This window comes from Dysidea avara, chromosome 5 (assembly GCF_963678975.1).
Source record: "Dysidea avara chromosome 5, odDysAvar1.4, whole genome shotgun sequence".
Taxonomy (NCBI): domain Eukaryota; kingdom Metazoa; phylum Porifera; class Demospongiae; order Dictyoceratida; family Dysideidae; genus Dysidea; species Dysidea avara.
The window spans coordinates 3711836-3727157 of record NC_089276.1 but is presented as its reverse complement, the minus strand read 5'-3'; the positions used below and the strand labels follow the sequence as shown (position 1 = coordinate 3727157).

Below are 15322 nucleotides of genomic sequence, written 5' to 3'. Positions count from 1 at the left end.
ATCCATTACGCTTCGTTGTCAGCTATGTTCAACCCATTACGCAGCATTTCGAATCAAGAACTGTTTGAAAAGCACCTCTGTAATCCACGCATACCGAAAGAAAGAAATGGTGCCATGCACCCCAGTTATATTAATTATCGTCTGAAAAGTGAAGTATCCATTATGCTTTGTTGTTGGCTACGTTCAACCCGTTACACAGCAGTACGAATCAGGAACTGTTTGAAAAGCACCTCTGCAATCAAAATAGCCACTATGACAAATATGGACGATTTCCATTATGAAGGGAAGCCATCACATGCTATCGCCAAATCGACACTTTTCGCTGTCAGAAAAGATGAATGGGACACAAAGGAAAACATTGGTAAGTCCATGAAGAATGCATTGTACGTACTGCAGTATGCCAAAAGGCTCCTGTCGGGTCAAAGCGGCGTCGAACAGTATAAAAATCAAGCCCATAGCCTTAGCCATTATCGAGTTACGCTTATCTGAAGGCATCAGTCAGTTACTCAGTCAGTCAGTAGAAAATTCCGTTAAATAAATTATTTTTAAACTTCCGTAGCAACTTGTTGAAAGCGTTTCGGGTCGATCTGAAAACTTGCTTGGGCTTAGTTTCACCTAACCAATACTGCCTCATCGTCGTCAGGAGAAATTGAGGCTGTGTTTTTGGTGACATTTTTTCATGGTCCATGCCTATCCTTTGTGGTCCCTACTATACCGTAACTATCGTACTGTACGATTTTCTTACTTCTACTACAATTAGCCTCAGTTCCATTAAATGTCCCATCACTCTGGCAGGTCCTCATGGCAGCACCATTTACCATATACCCCATTGCACATGTAAGGGTACAAGTATCTTCAAAAGAAAGAACTCCATCATCTCCCAGTGGACAACTGATCATTCCATTCATTGGATCAGTAGGAATTGTACAGGGAACTGCATAAAAATGACTTGTCAAATAGGCTTAAGCAAAAGCACAAAAAAGTACTCTTGAGTTATAAAATGGTATGCTTTACTTACTTCTACTACAATCAGCCTCAGTTCCATTAAATGTCCCATGACTCTGACAGGTCCTCACAGCATCACCACTAACAATATATCCCATTGCACATGTAACACTACAAGTATCTTCATAAGAAAGAACTCCATCATCTCCAGGTGGACAATCGAGTATTCCATTTAAAGTATTAGCAGGCATCAGACAAGTAACTGCAAAAGACCTCATTGACTTACAAAGTGTAAAATACTATATGTTACCTCTACTACACATAGTGTCAATGCCAGTCCATGTACTATTACTCTGACAGGTCCTTGTGGCAGCATCATTTAGCATATAACCAGTATCACACATGTAACTACAAGTGTCCCCAACATTAGGAACACTGTCACCTCCAAATGAACAATCGAGCATTCCATTCATAGGAGAAGTGAGGTCGGGGCAGGAAACTGGAAAGCAACAGTGTATATAAGTGTACTGATAATTACATAAGTACATATATAATTTGGTAGTACACAAGTTACATAACATAGTACAGTATTAACTATCCAATCTCTTCCATAACCAGTGCTAGTAAAAAACTACTCATGTAAGATAGCTAGTAATTTACAAACATACGTACAATTTTGAATCATTGCCAAGACCATAGTAATGATTCCAGGGAATAAGAGTATATTTTAGTATTACTGTTTAGTTCACAAGGTGCACAATTTTACACAAGGATGCTGTTCAAGTAAGAACTTGCACCTTGCAGCATATACTGGAATCAGATAAAGGTGTATCACTAGTAGTGGTTCATAAAACTTTTATTGATAACTTTTTCTTACAGCAGTGAAAACAAAGAGTCATAGCTATTTAGTACATTAGAGAAACTTTAGTTAACAATGCAGGTTATTATTTAGGAGGAGCAATGCTTGGAATAAAGTCTGGTCAGGTTCCAACCATGTGAATTAATTGCTGTGAACATGTTTTGCTGGTTGTCTTGTCATTTATGTCTTACAATACCACAATTACAGATAGGGTGAGCAGACTCCTTAGTAGACAAAAAGTCTGTGGAATCTCAAGTGAGCTGTGATACTGTAACAACTGGAACAAACTTGAAGTGTATAATAGCGATTTGTGATACTTATCAATGTATCGCAACCTCGTGATACCAATATGCACCTCACGTATTGATATTTTGATTGCATAATCATGGAAATATGTAGGTCTGGTTTTGTACAATTTACTGGACTCTTTAAGCTAGTAATGTAACAGTGTAATAGAGAAATAGCTGGTGCTACAGTGGAACCTATTGTGGATATTTTGGAACCCACAATTTTTGGTCATTTTTTGCTGTAATATAGGGGTTTTTAAACCAGGCATGTGCGCACCTGGTTTATTGAAATTGTTTTTGCAAAAGTGTGTGTGTGTGTGTGTGTGTGTGTGTGTGTGTGTGTGTGTGTGTGTGTGTGTGTGTGTGTGTGTGTGTGTGTGTGTGTGTGTGTGTGTGTGTGTGTGTGTACCTATCTATGTCCTTACGCACCCACGTGAGTGAGCAAAATCGTAAAAGTAACTTTTACATGTAAGAAGTAAAAGTTAAATGAAGTCTGTATTAACGTATGCACTGGTAAACTTTGCTCTGAGGTGGTTTCTTTTTGGCGGTCTGAAATACGGGTGTGGTGACTCTCATCAGACTTTGTAAATTACTTTCCCTTCGGGTTTTACAGGCGTTTAACAATTGAGAAACAACAGTACAGGCCTCGTAGACTACCAGGAATAGCTTATCCCTTCAGTTTGAAAAGGGGGCGTATCCCCAATGTGTGCGAACAAAAATGAAGAGCAGCTTTGAGGCTTTGTTGAGAGAATCTGTGGGAAAAAACACTATAGTCAAATTATAAAACAGTTTAGAAAATTACGAAATCTGAGAATTACAATAAATTAATTATGCAATACTGCACAACATAATAAAATAGTAATACATAGTTGGTTAATTCCAGATGAGTTAGCTAGCTGCATGGCACCTGGTTTTTAGAAGTAAAACAACATCAACTTGTTTCTATTGTGTCCTTAACCATTTGGGGAATGCGTGTTTACACAATATGGGCACGCATGGTGACACTAGGTGGGGTATATTATTTCTTATAGCCTACAAATATGTATCAATTAAAAGTTTGTCACTGGGCTACTTGAAGGTTAAATTAACGCTGTAACTACAGTGGCTTACTTGTTATGAAGCGATGAACAGTGACTAGTCGCATTTCTGTGTTTCAAAATTCTTGCCATGTGTTTAATTTTGATTGTGGGTTTACTCACATATGGCCTGATAGAAAATTTTACAGAGAATCAAATGGAAGTTGTTGCAAAGTGATAGGAGCAACCACCATCAAGTTATCAACAATTTTGTAAAGGATTTGCGTGTTTCGTTACCGAAAAAGTTATTTTAACGGATGCATGGCATTCAGCCATTCATGATAATGGCATTTATGCACTGCTCATGATAGAAAGGGCTGTGGAGGGCACATGTACGTATGACTTAGTAGCATGGTATATAGGTAGAGTAAGACTAAGGCATTATGTTAAATTATAATTCCTCTTGTTCCATGCTCTTAAACTTTTGGTACAACCACCCACACAACCAGAAATCCTATGGGCTCTGGAAATACCTACTCATGTAGGATTAGGGTAAGTTTAGTGGGTAACTTGGACTAGGATTCTGGAGTCAGTGTATAGTCTGATGTGCCATACATACACCAAAAGAAAAATCAACATTTCTTAACAAATATACAACAGATCTCTGAAGGTTTGATGAGGAAGCTGGTACCAGGGAAACTTGTACTAGCTATAAAGCATGCCATGAACTGAATGGGAACAGTTAATATGGCCACTCGCTGACAAGGCTCAGGAAAAGCCATCAAACTTCTCACCAGTTCCCAGGATGGTTACAATGTGTGCCAGCAGGTTGGGTGTGGTCTCTGGGTACCCTCCCATAATTCATGTGTTTGTACATCAGTCCACACATGTGTATATAACTGACCTGATATTAGTACAGTGTTGTTACTGGTGACACTCACGTCCCCAGTTGTAGCTGTACAGCTGATATTTGCTCCATCATCCTCACTCTGAATAACTCTGGCAATATATTGTGTCATAATCCCATTAGCAAAACAGGCAGAAGGGCAACTCCAGCTATAAGCAGTGTTTTCATTAGCAAGACTTGCTGAACAGTACAACATCACTGTGTCCCTACCAGCCATATAAGGACCACTGGGATTAGCAATGATGGTAACTGAGAACTGTCCATTAGCACCTACAACAAGATATTGCATTAGCAAATCAAACATTTGTACAATAAAATGAAACATTTGTACAGTACAATTACATACAACTGATTCTCTAGTAGTTAGTACAGGCCAACGCTGTGTTGAACCAGCAATACAAGTCCAAGGTAAATGTAATTTTTATTATAATTGAGTAGGAATCATATAATAAAATGTAATGAACTAAGGGAGCTACAGCTATACTAGTGGACATTTAATTCCTGCTTCAGTCTTATAGCCAGTCAACAATACAGTGATGCTGTATGACATATGTACAATGATGAAGAAGATACAACACTTACTTTGCTTCCTTCATGTATATTGCTCTTCTTTCTTCGTTTGTGGCAGGTTATTTCATCATAAAAGACATTTTCTCGTTGGGCGCGCCACGCGTTAAACAAGCCACATTAGTATTAGTATCAAGACTCGGCCAGTAAAGCAGAAACGCGCGCCGCAGACAATAAATGACGCGACCAATACGTGAGGATTTTACAAGAACGAACGTTGTCAAATTCGGCCTTCCTGTAATCCACCCGTCACTTACGCTATCCCTCTGAAACTCTGGAGTTGAACTCATGGTGTCACTAGTAACTACCACACAAGCAATGAAGCAAATCCATGCCGATTGTTTTGTGATCGAGGTTGCCGACATCAAAGGGGAAGTTTCATTTATTTTTATTTTTTCTATCGCATGCGGTTAGACGCAACCGCAGGTGTATGCCTTGCGTTCCTTTGTGCATTCCGAACATTGATCGCCCTGTTATCGCTTCAGTATTCACTCAATCACCTCAAGATTCACATCATCGATTTCACCATACATGATTACCCTATAGTCGTGATTTCAGCACCAAACGAAGTTTCAGTCGACCTAGAGGCCAAATACAAATCCCAGATTGTTGTTTTCCACAACACTCGCTTGGCATGTAGGGCAATGTGTCTTTAAACTGTTCTGAAAGTTTCGTTCAGATTGAAACGTTTGTTTTCGAGAATGGCTAGTTTGAAATATTTAGTCGCCCCCCACGTCATTTGCTCTCTAAGAATTTTACTCGGAATTTAAAGAATGACGCAGAGCACAACTGCGGTCACTGGGTATTGATGAACTGGCGCTCTATGTAGTTAATCAGTACATATAGCCACCAAGAAGTGTGCTGCCATAGATTATAGTCCATAGATATAATCTATGGTGCTGCATACCATCCTTCGTTTTGAAATTAGTCGCCCCCACATAATCTGTCCTCTAAGGGCGCGGCTTAAAGAATGACACAAGAGTACAACTGCGGTTACCAGTTGTTGACACAAGCTGTGAGTAATTAGCACATGTAGCTAGCTTAAAAGGAAGTGTGCAAAATTGCCTAATACATTATGTATATGTTAAAGCATAGCCGCGAGTGCTATATGAAAAATAAAGTACGAGGCGCGCGGCCGAGATGCTAATAAAGCACGAGGCGAAGCCGAGTGCTTTATTAGCATCGAGGCCAAGCGCCGAGTACTTTATTTTTCATATAGCACGAGCAAGGCTATGATTTATGGAACTTTCTAGTCGTGTAGCTTCACCATACACTAGGACTCGTAATTAACAAGCGTTGCACAAACTATTAGCAGCCTGAACGCACACAAACTAGTTTAACAAAGTAACTCACGCGTATTTCACCATAGTTTGGCATAGTAGACGTTCATCGCGTCTTTTGGCAGGTTTTGCTCGCAACCCACAATCGATTCTATTGCGAGTCACATGGTGAAGTATTTCCGTGATATCTCCAGGACTTGTCCGTTTACATTAACAAACGTCGAAGCATTTAGGTATGTCTATAAAAGCAATCCAGTGGTGGAATTCGTATCGGCTGGGGTGATTGATCACTCAGCGCGGCGAGGCTATCAGCCTTCACCGGCTTGGGTGATTAGTCGTACTGGCGCGTGCCCCGTAGGCTATTAGCCTACACTAAGGCACGTGGGCAACTGTGCTTTATTGCCCACAGAGTGCTTTATTCAACGAATAAAGCACTCTTTGCGGTGCAATAAAGCACTCTTTGTGGTCGATGAAGCAGTTGGCCGGCTGAGAGTGTACTTTATGAAATTTAAAGTACACTCTTTCCTTTGATCTCGCCCACGCAAAATCCTATAATGCATTTTATAGCACCCCCACACAAAATTACACATGTAATTACAACATACAGAGGAGACACATGAATACCAAACACTTTTCACAACAATAATGTAAGAATTGTACAATAATGACTGTAATATAACTGCTATGCAAATGTTTTCCAGTGGCCCGCCATGGTAGCAAGTCTCACATGACGGCATCTATATTCATCCAAACACAATGGGAGTAACGAGTAAGTATGATGACAACAAGTTGGTATGACTCCATTTGTAGAATCCAGATGAGTGGGTGTGGCTCCAGTATGTCTAAACAGTTAACAAACATTCCTGTTATAAATACGTGCTAGAGTTGCAATATAATAGTATAGTATTTAAATGTAATAATACATAGTCTCCATTGCATCACTATCAAACGACACTAAGTGGAGGATATTGCTGCATCTCTAGTATGTACACTCTATCAGTACAACCTATTTTAATGGCCACTAGTATAGAAAGACAACCACTCTTGAAAAGCCAATTCCAATTGAGAATTTATACACTGTTACCTGCTGAATGAGTGAAGGTGGCAATAAACAAGTTCCACCGTAATTTATACAAGTGATCTGATCCTGTATATTCTGTCAGTGGATGAGATCCACTTGGCCAGGACAAAATGTGACTCAAGTGCCCTGGATGATTCATACTCAACCAACTTATGACCCAGTGGCACAATGGAACTGACTATTTATAGAGAATACAATTATATTTATTTCTAAGATGTGTGAATGTGTGGACACATTACAACACATTACATGTACATACAAGACATGCTACGTACTGTTTTAGCATTTCAAGTCACCACATTATACATGTACCAGTCAACAATGCTTCATAGTGCCCATCAGTAAACCTGAAGAAAAGTTACGAAAAATAAAAATTCACATAAGTACAATGAAACCTCATTAATATGGCCAGCTGTGGGACCAAAAAATTTGGCCTGAATAACAAGGTGGCCTTATTAATGAGGTCATAAGTAATGCTTAGCTATATTTGGGACCTACTAGAGGTGGCCAATATAATGAGGTGGTCTTATTAAAGAGGTGGCCACTAAGTGAGGTTTCACTGTACATATAGTTCACAATATTGTGAACAATATTAATGGTTAACAATATACACTGAAACTTGCAGGTCACTTCTTGTGGAAGATTGCTCTCTACACAAAATGACACATTCAGAGATTGTATTTAGATGGATGATACAGTAACGCATTGTGACTTCAATACTTGTGATGTGTCACTGCTAGGCAGCAACCATATACACGGCACTGCCACATCGCACTTGCTCGCACACACAATTTTGCTAAAGATTTTACAAATTGATAATTAAGGGGTGTGGCAACTAGCTGTTTCGCTCGCAAGACTGTGTGGCAGCTGTTTCCCTTCTGTACAAGTGGCCACCAAGACAGGTCCACTGTGGATGAAAGCCAGGCATTAGATATTTGGTATTTCATGTGTTGAAGACATTCCAGGGCTTCTGGTAGTCTCAAATCTCACCACAGTTTAACTCAGGCAGTGTTGTGGTTACCACTAAACTACTGGAATGCTGTGTTATGTTCATCTTATGCTTGGCTACTATATTGTAGAACTGAAATGGATACTCTGAAAAATATATCCTATGGATAATGACTTCATCACTTTCTTCATCAGGAGCTTATAAGGACCAATAGTGAAACTTTTTACACTTGGGGCTGACAGTCAACTGCCTATGTCTGAAGCAGTGCTTTTGGTGCTCTAACAGATTGGCTTCCCCCTTGCTGCCAGCACTCACTGTCTCATACGCTGTCATACACTAAATCCATCTCTATAGCCAGTTAGAACAGCATGCTTCTTACCTTTTTTTAAGGCCGCATAATGCAGCCACCTCTTTAAAAGGCAAGGTTAGAAAATTTTGTCCCTACGGCCTGAATAATGACCAGTTTTCACTGTACTAATAGTGATTAGTGATCATGGGGGATTATTTATTAAGATACTAAGATATACAAACGCTACAACCTCTAAATATAGCAGTAAATTTTTTACCCTGGTCCATTGTCTCGTAATAATCGTGACTTCGTGAGAGACTCTACTGTGACAAATACATGTTTATCATGATATGTGCTAATCGCCTTTTTACAATTAAGTTTTACAACACAAATACATGTATAGTTAAACTCACCAATTGCGACTAAATCCCTTCAACACGAAAAGACAAGTAATGAGACAACCTTGGAGACAACAGCCACACAAGCCTATTCTGGTGCGGTTATTTAGTGTGATGCCTCTCGGGTCCACGTGTCGTTCGTCGGAGGTGTGAAACCGTCCTTGAGGTGTGCTGTACGTATCACTCGACGGTTGGTACAGTAGGCTATTATCACTTAATATGATTTAGCAACGATCATTAAACAATTGTTAAACAACATTTGATCAATTACAATCACGCACACATTAGCAGCCTACAACAATATTTGGTCCATGAGTTCACACCTTCAGTCACGTGTCCGTTCTCGCGTGATCTTTGCCTTTACATCCTCCCTCCCCTTGAGAAGAGGAGCCCTCCAGTCATACAGTATCGGGCAGGCTTCTTCACTACTCTGCCAGCACGTGTCTTAGTTGCTTGGTTCTGACTGGTATCATCCTGATTACTAGTCACTTCATCCACTTGGGAATTCTCTGGAGGTGGTCTTCTAACTTGACGACGACGTCGAGGTTTGTAGTGTCCCTTCCAGGGCTGAATATCACCAGAAAAAGAACCATTGCACAAGGAAAGACGCTGCAATGATACAACCAGTGGTTCTGAATTCGGATCATTCATTATCTGAATTGTTGCATTAGTGGTTGTAACATCTTGAACACGGTAGGGTTCCTTAAACCCTCTTAAATCTTGGCTCCACTTTCAGCATAACCAAGTCTCCAGCACAAATTTTGCTATCTTGAGCCCTCTTATCATATTGTTTCTTTTGTGTCTTGAGCATTCTGGATATTCCTCTTTGCTAACATTCTAGCATTCTTCAACTCTTTAAACAGTTGTCTGGCATACTCGGATTCAACTGTAGGACAATTAGTGGCTGGTGCATAAAAATTCAGTGCTGTTGGAATTCTGGCATCACGGCCATACATCAAGAAAAATGGTGACTGTGAAGTTGATGCTTGGGGAGCAGTTCTGTATGCTAACAATGCTGGGCCTAAACACTCATCCCAGTCCTTTCCCCCTTTTGACACAACTTTGCTCAACATTCCTTTAAGAGTTCTATTAAATTGTTCGACCAATCCATCTGATTGAGGGTGGCCACCTGATGTTGGGAACTGTCCAAGACCCATAATAGAGGCAGTGTCTTGCAGGATGTCAGATAGAAATTCTGCAGCTCTATCGTGAATTATTTTACGGGGTACTCCATGTCTCCATATCACTTCTGCCAGGCAATGTGCTACTGTGGTAGCGGTTCTATCTGGTACAGCGAATACTTCTGGCCATTTTGTCAGATAATCCTGGAATACCAGAGCGTAACGATTACCTTTACTGCTGATGTCCATCTCTTTGAAGTCCATTCCAATACATTCGAATGGTTCCCCAACAGGTATACTCTTCAGTGGTGGGTTATGTCTTCTCCCCTGACCCTGTACTGATGCACATGTAACACAATTACTACACTTCTTATACACATCACCTTCCATACTGGGCCAAAAGTAATATTGGTTCACCTTCTCATACATTTTCTTAGCTGAAAAATGTCCAGCAAATGGTGCATCATGGCTTTCTGATAGTACTGTGTCTCTCAGTTGTGTTGGGACCACAATCCTTCTTCTGGATGGCATCATGGCATCTTCGTGATACAGAATTCCATCGACCACATAATACCCTCTGTTACCTTGACCCATTACTTTCTTAGCAGCAGTGTCATCATTAGGTACTATCTTCTTTTCTACATAATCCAACAGTTGTTTTACATCTACATCACTACTTTGCTGCTCTTGAATTCTCTTCATCAAAGGGTCTTGCTCTGAACTCACTACTACTGTATGTACTTCTGGCTCTCCAACAGGAGCTCTGGATAGAGCATCTGCTACTACATTTGCTCTACCTGGCTTATACTCTAATTTCACCGTTGGGAGAAATCTTGCCAGTCGCAAGTACCAACGTGCTAAAAGACCTTTAGTCTGACTCTTTAAGTACGGTAAGTATGACTTCACTAACGCTTGGTGGTCGGTATACACAGTCACTTGATTTCCCAGAACATACACTTGCAAAAACTAGACCTGCTACCTCTAACTCTGTAGCAGCAAACTTCTGTTCTGCTAATGAAGTAGGTCTACTGGCAAATGCAACAGGGGCTGTCTTTCCATCACTAGTCTCTTGTTCTAGCACTGCACCAAAACCAGCAGTACTGGCATCAACCCACAAGAAAAAAGGTTTTGTCAAATCTGGTGGCTGTAACACTGGTGCTTTAGAAAGATGACTCTTGATCTCCTGAAATGCTTCCTGGCATTCTTCTGACCACTTAAACTCTACAGTCTTTCCTGTTGCCTTGTCTGTTCTGGTTAACTCAGTCAATGGCCTTGCCAACATTCCTAGGTCTTGAATATGACTTCGATAGAAATTAACTAGTCCTAAGAAACTCTTGATTCCTTGAGCAGATTTAGGCTGAGGGAACTCTTGTACTGCCTTAACTTTAGCATTGTTAGGCTTAACTCCACCTGGGGTTAAAGTGTGTCCAAGATACTCAATCTCAGTTCTTGCAAAGTGACACTTCTCAGGCCTCAACCTTAAACCTACCTCTGTTAGTTTAGTTATCACTGCTGACACATGTGTAAAATGTTCTTCAATTGACTTAGATGCTATGAGTATGTCATCAAGATATGTAAACACAAACGGCCATTTCCTCTTATCAAACAACTTGTCTATTAACCGTTGAAATGTTGCCGGAGCATTTGTCAGCCCGAACGGCATTCTTCTGTACTGATACAATCCTTGGTGACACACAAAAGCTGTCTTCTGCTTGTCTTCATTTCTAACTTTGACCTGATGGTGGCCCTTCATTAAATCTAATGCAGAGAACACTTTAGCCTTACAACTACCCACTCGATCAATCAACTCATCGATTTGAGGGGTCGGATACTTATCTGGAACAGTATCTCTGTTCAGTGCTCTGTAATCAACACATATACGTAAGCCACCTCCTTTCTTACGTACAAGCACCAATGCTGATGCATATGGGCTGTTAGACTCTTCAATACATCCAGACCTCTGTAAGGTCTCTAACTCCTTCTCCAGCTCTTCTCTCAACACATATGGTATTCTCCTAGGACAAGTAGATACTGGTGGTGCACCCTTGGTGTCAATAACATGCTCTACAATGCTGGTCTCTCCTAGATCATCGTCAGTCAGTGCAAATGCTTCACCATGTTGCAACAGTAGTTCCACCAATTTCATCTTCTGTACATCACTGACTGCATCTCCAATCTTCAACTGTTCTCTAAGTCGTTCACTTTTGTCTTCACTACTGATGTGGCAGACTCTAGCATTAGCTTCGAATTCAACTTTCCAATGAGGATCGTCCTTTGCTACAAACTCAGCATGCTCAATCTCACCAACTTGACTCTGTTTCTTCACCAGGACAGGCATATTACCCCAGTTAGTTAAAGAAATCATCAAATCCTTCTGTCCATTCCATAGTTCCTCTGGAAAATCACAGTTATTTGCTGCTAGAACTGCAGCATTCGGACTCATAATTCCACAACAATTCACTTGAGGAGGGATAACAATTTCTCCATCAACAGTGGCTGGAACCAACTTGGTACAGCCTGGTTTCAAGTGAATACTCTTCTTCAAAACTATCTTCAAACTACTTTTCTCATTAGAAGTATTTGCCTGGTCCTTGTAAACTGGGTGAATTGGAGTTCCATTTGGATAAACAACTTCAAATCCAAAATCAGTGAGAGCATTTGTCCCTAGCAGCACAGCACAATCTTTCAACTCACCTTGCCACAGTGGCTTGACCGAGTCTAGTACATAGCAAGGGATTTCTAAGTTCTGACCTGTCTCATCTATTTCCATCTGGAGAACAACTATTCCACAGGTTCCTAATTCCTTTCCCATTGCTCCAACAGGTTGAGCACCCATCTCCTTGCAATTTGTCTTAGCTATGCACAGCTGATCTGACCATCCTTGTTTGTCTCGAATCTTGGGCAAGAGTTGACGTCGAATTATAGTGATTTGTGACCCATGATCAAGAAAAGCTCTTGTAGGAATACCTCCCACAGTCATATTCACTTTATAAATTGGACCAACTGTATGTGTTCTAGGTTGATGCTGCTCATCAGACTGATTGAATGTTAGAACTCGAGTCCATAAGATGATCTCTTCTGTTAATGTCTGATTATCAGATGTCTGAATTTCTGATGTTGTCTTTTCATTTCCTTCCATACTCACTCTAAATGAACTTTTCTTAGCCTAGGGGCAAGAGCTTGCAAAATGACCTTTCTCATTGCAGTTAAAACATTTAATGCTCTTCGCTTGCATCTCCCCAGTGGGCTTGTCTCTGTATGTCCTACTCTTAGCTTGTGTAAATTCTGAAGGTTTATACGATGCACTTCTGGTCTGTGTAGGTAGTTTCTTTCTAGTGTCCACTGTAAGTTTCTTCATTCAAGTTATTCTCTGGCTGTCCGGTACCAACTGACTGCTGTCGTCTCTCTCTCTCTTGTACTCGAGCCTCTGCCTTAAGCAATCTCTGGAACAACTCTTGGAGGGACTGTTCTTTCATTTCACCAACTTCCTTCTGTAACGTGACTGGAACTTTATTCCACAATATAGATTCAAGATTAGTATCTGACAACTTATCAGGTGCTAATCGTTGGTACTCCCTCATTCCTTCTAGTAGTGCTTGCACTGATCCTAGTTCTTCATACTGTAATTCATGGCATCTTAAATAAGCGGTCTGTGGATCCATGTGTGTGCCATACTGTCCTTGGAAGATCTTCTTAATTGATACCCAGGACCCACGTTCTTCTGCTGATAGTGTATGCTGCCAGGTGGCCTTTGCTGGACCTTCTACAAACCATGAGAACCACTTGGCACGTGTATCACTACTCCAAGTGAAGTCATCAGTTGCCTCTTCGAAGTCAGCTAGCCATAGACCAAAATCTTCATCACCTTTTCTGCCACTAAACTTGCCCACTCTTGAGCGAATTTCCTTAAATCCCAACGGTTGAACTAATCGTCGTGGATTTCTCGAAGGTGTTCTCAGGTTTTGGCTGGTATTACTGTCTTCTGTTTCAGACTCACTGGAGTGCTCGTCGGACCTTATGCCCGACGGTAACTGTAATGTGGTGTTCGGTTCGTTACTCTGCGTAACCGACACCCTCTCACTCACGTGAACCTCTGATTGCTGCTGCACTGGCGATGTCTCGCCTCTACGCATTACAGCTTCCCGCTCTCGGGTTAACCTTTGTTTGTCCTCTAACAAACCATCTATAATACGTTGCCGTTCCTCGAGCAAGCGTTCGCTGGCCAGCCGCTGCTCATTAGCGCGCGCGCACTCTAACTCTAATTTGAACAGCCGTTTCCTACAGGCTCTGCACACATACACTATACTCTTACTACTACATATAGTAATACTGTGGTATAGATCCTCGGTGAGTCTGTCTTCTTCTCGGACGCAATACTGATGCTCCCACATTTCACACAAAAGTGCTTTATCATCATTCTTGACTTCCTCACCGCAAGCTGAACAACTGCTGCCACTGGCCGTCATCCTAGTCCTAATCTCGGTAGGGGACCTCCACATTGTGATGCCTCTCGGGTCCACGTGTCGTTCGTCGGAGGTGTGAAACCGTCCTTGAGGTGTGCCGTATCACTCGACGGTTGGTACAGTAGGCTATTATCACTTAATATGATTTAGCAACGATCATTAAACAATTGTTAAACAACATTTGATCAATTACAATCACGCACACATTAGCAGCCTACAACAATATTTGGTCCATGAGTTCACACCTTCAGTCACGTGTCCGTTCTCGCGTGATCTTTGCCTTTACATAGTAGTAATATAAATTTTAAAGGCGTTTATTTACAACAGGACATAATTACGCGCCCCTCTATTGTCTCTGTACATACTTGCCTTTTCTTTACTATTCTCATTTCATTTCACAAGATCTCTTGGCAGGGGCGTAGCTTCTTCACTTGAATTAGTCAATGCTTGAAGTAGATCGAGATAATCTAATAGAACAGTCACATTTCTACAAGTGCCAATATTTTTATATTGTAAAGTCTGTAAGTAGCTAGTAATTTAAACTATACAATCCGATGCTAAGCAGAAGTTGTAACTATGCTAAATATTGATTGCTGTGTTACAGCTGTTTTGTGACTGCTCTAATAGAGTATCTTGATCGTTTCAATGCAGTACAAGATGAAAGGCAAAGTGTTGTTAAGGCCACACCAAGTCAAACCTTAGTTTCTGGTCACCCGCTCGCATGGTAAACCTGGAACCCTAGTTTATGAGGACTATTATTAATATTACAGGTGCTTAAGTGCATGTGACCCAGCAAGACACTTATTTTTTACTGTAAAAGATCGAGATACTCTAATAGAGCAGTCAGGGATTCCAATAGAGCAGTCGCACTACTCTTAACTCTAATATTAGGTATATATGCCACACTAATAAAATGTTTCTAACTATAGCTAGTTTTGTCCTTGATTATATAGCTGTTCAGATTATAACTGTTACTAATGCTTCTGTAACCAAAGTAATTTCAGTAGATGGGCCATAGCTTTAACTTTATAGTAATTCAAATGTAGTCCTCTAATGATTAGTCTAGTAACTTCAAATTCCTTATCACTGAACACTGCAGGGGTATGGAAAGCCGGCAACATTCGGTGAGCTTAAACTTAACTTTTCCATAACTAAAATTA

The 15322-nt window shown here is 40.7% G+C and overlaps 1 protein-coding gene and 1 long non-coding RNA gene across 2 annotated transcripts in view; both read right to left on the bottom strand.

Annotated features, from left to right (window-relative positions):
- LOC136255724 (uncharacterized) overlaps positions 1 to 15322 on the bottom strand; it is a 164386-nt gene that overhangs the window by 38932 nt on the left and 110132 nt on the right. The window contains exon 21 of the mRNA XM_066048559.1: positions 746 to 934. Within this exon, the coding sequence (XP_065904631.1) occupies positions 746 to 934 (189 nt within the window). The remainder of the gene's footprint in view (positions 1 to 745; positions 935 to 15322) is intronic.
- On the bottom strand, positions 6437 to 8693 carry LOC136255745 (uncharacterized). Its single transcript, XR_010701081.1, has 3 exons — positions 8594 to 8693; positions 7218 to 7289; positions 6437 to 6703 (listed from the first exon to the last, which is right to left on the bottom strand). It is a non-coding gene; the product is annotated as an uncharacterized lncRNA (long non-coding RNA).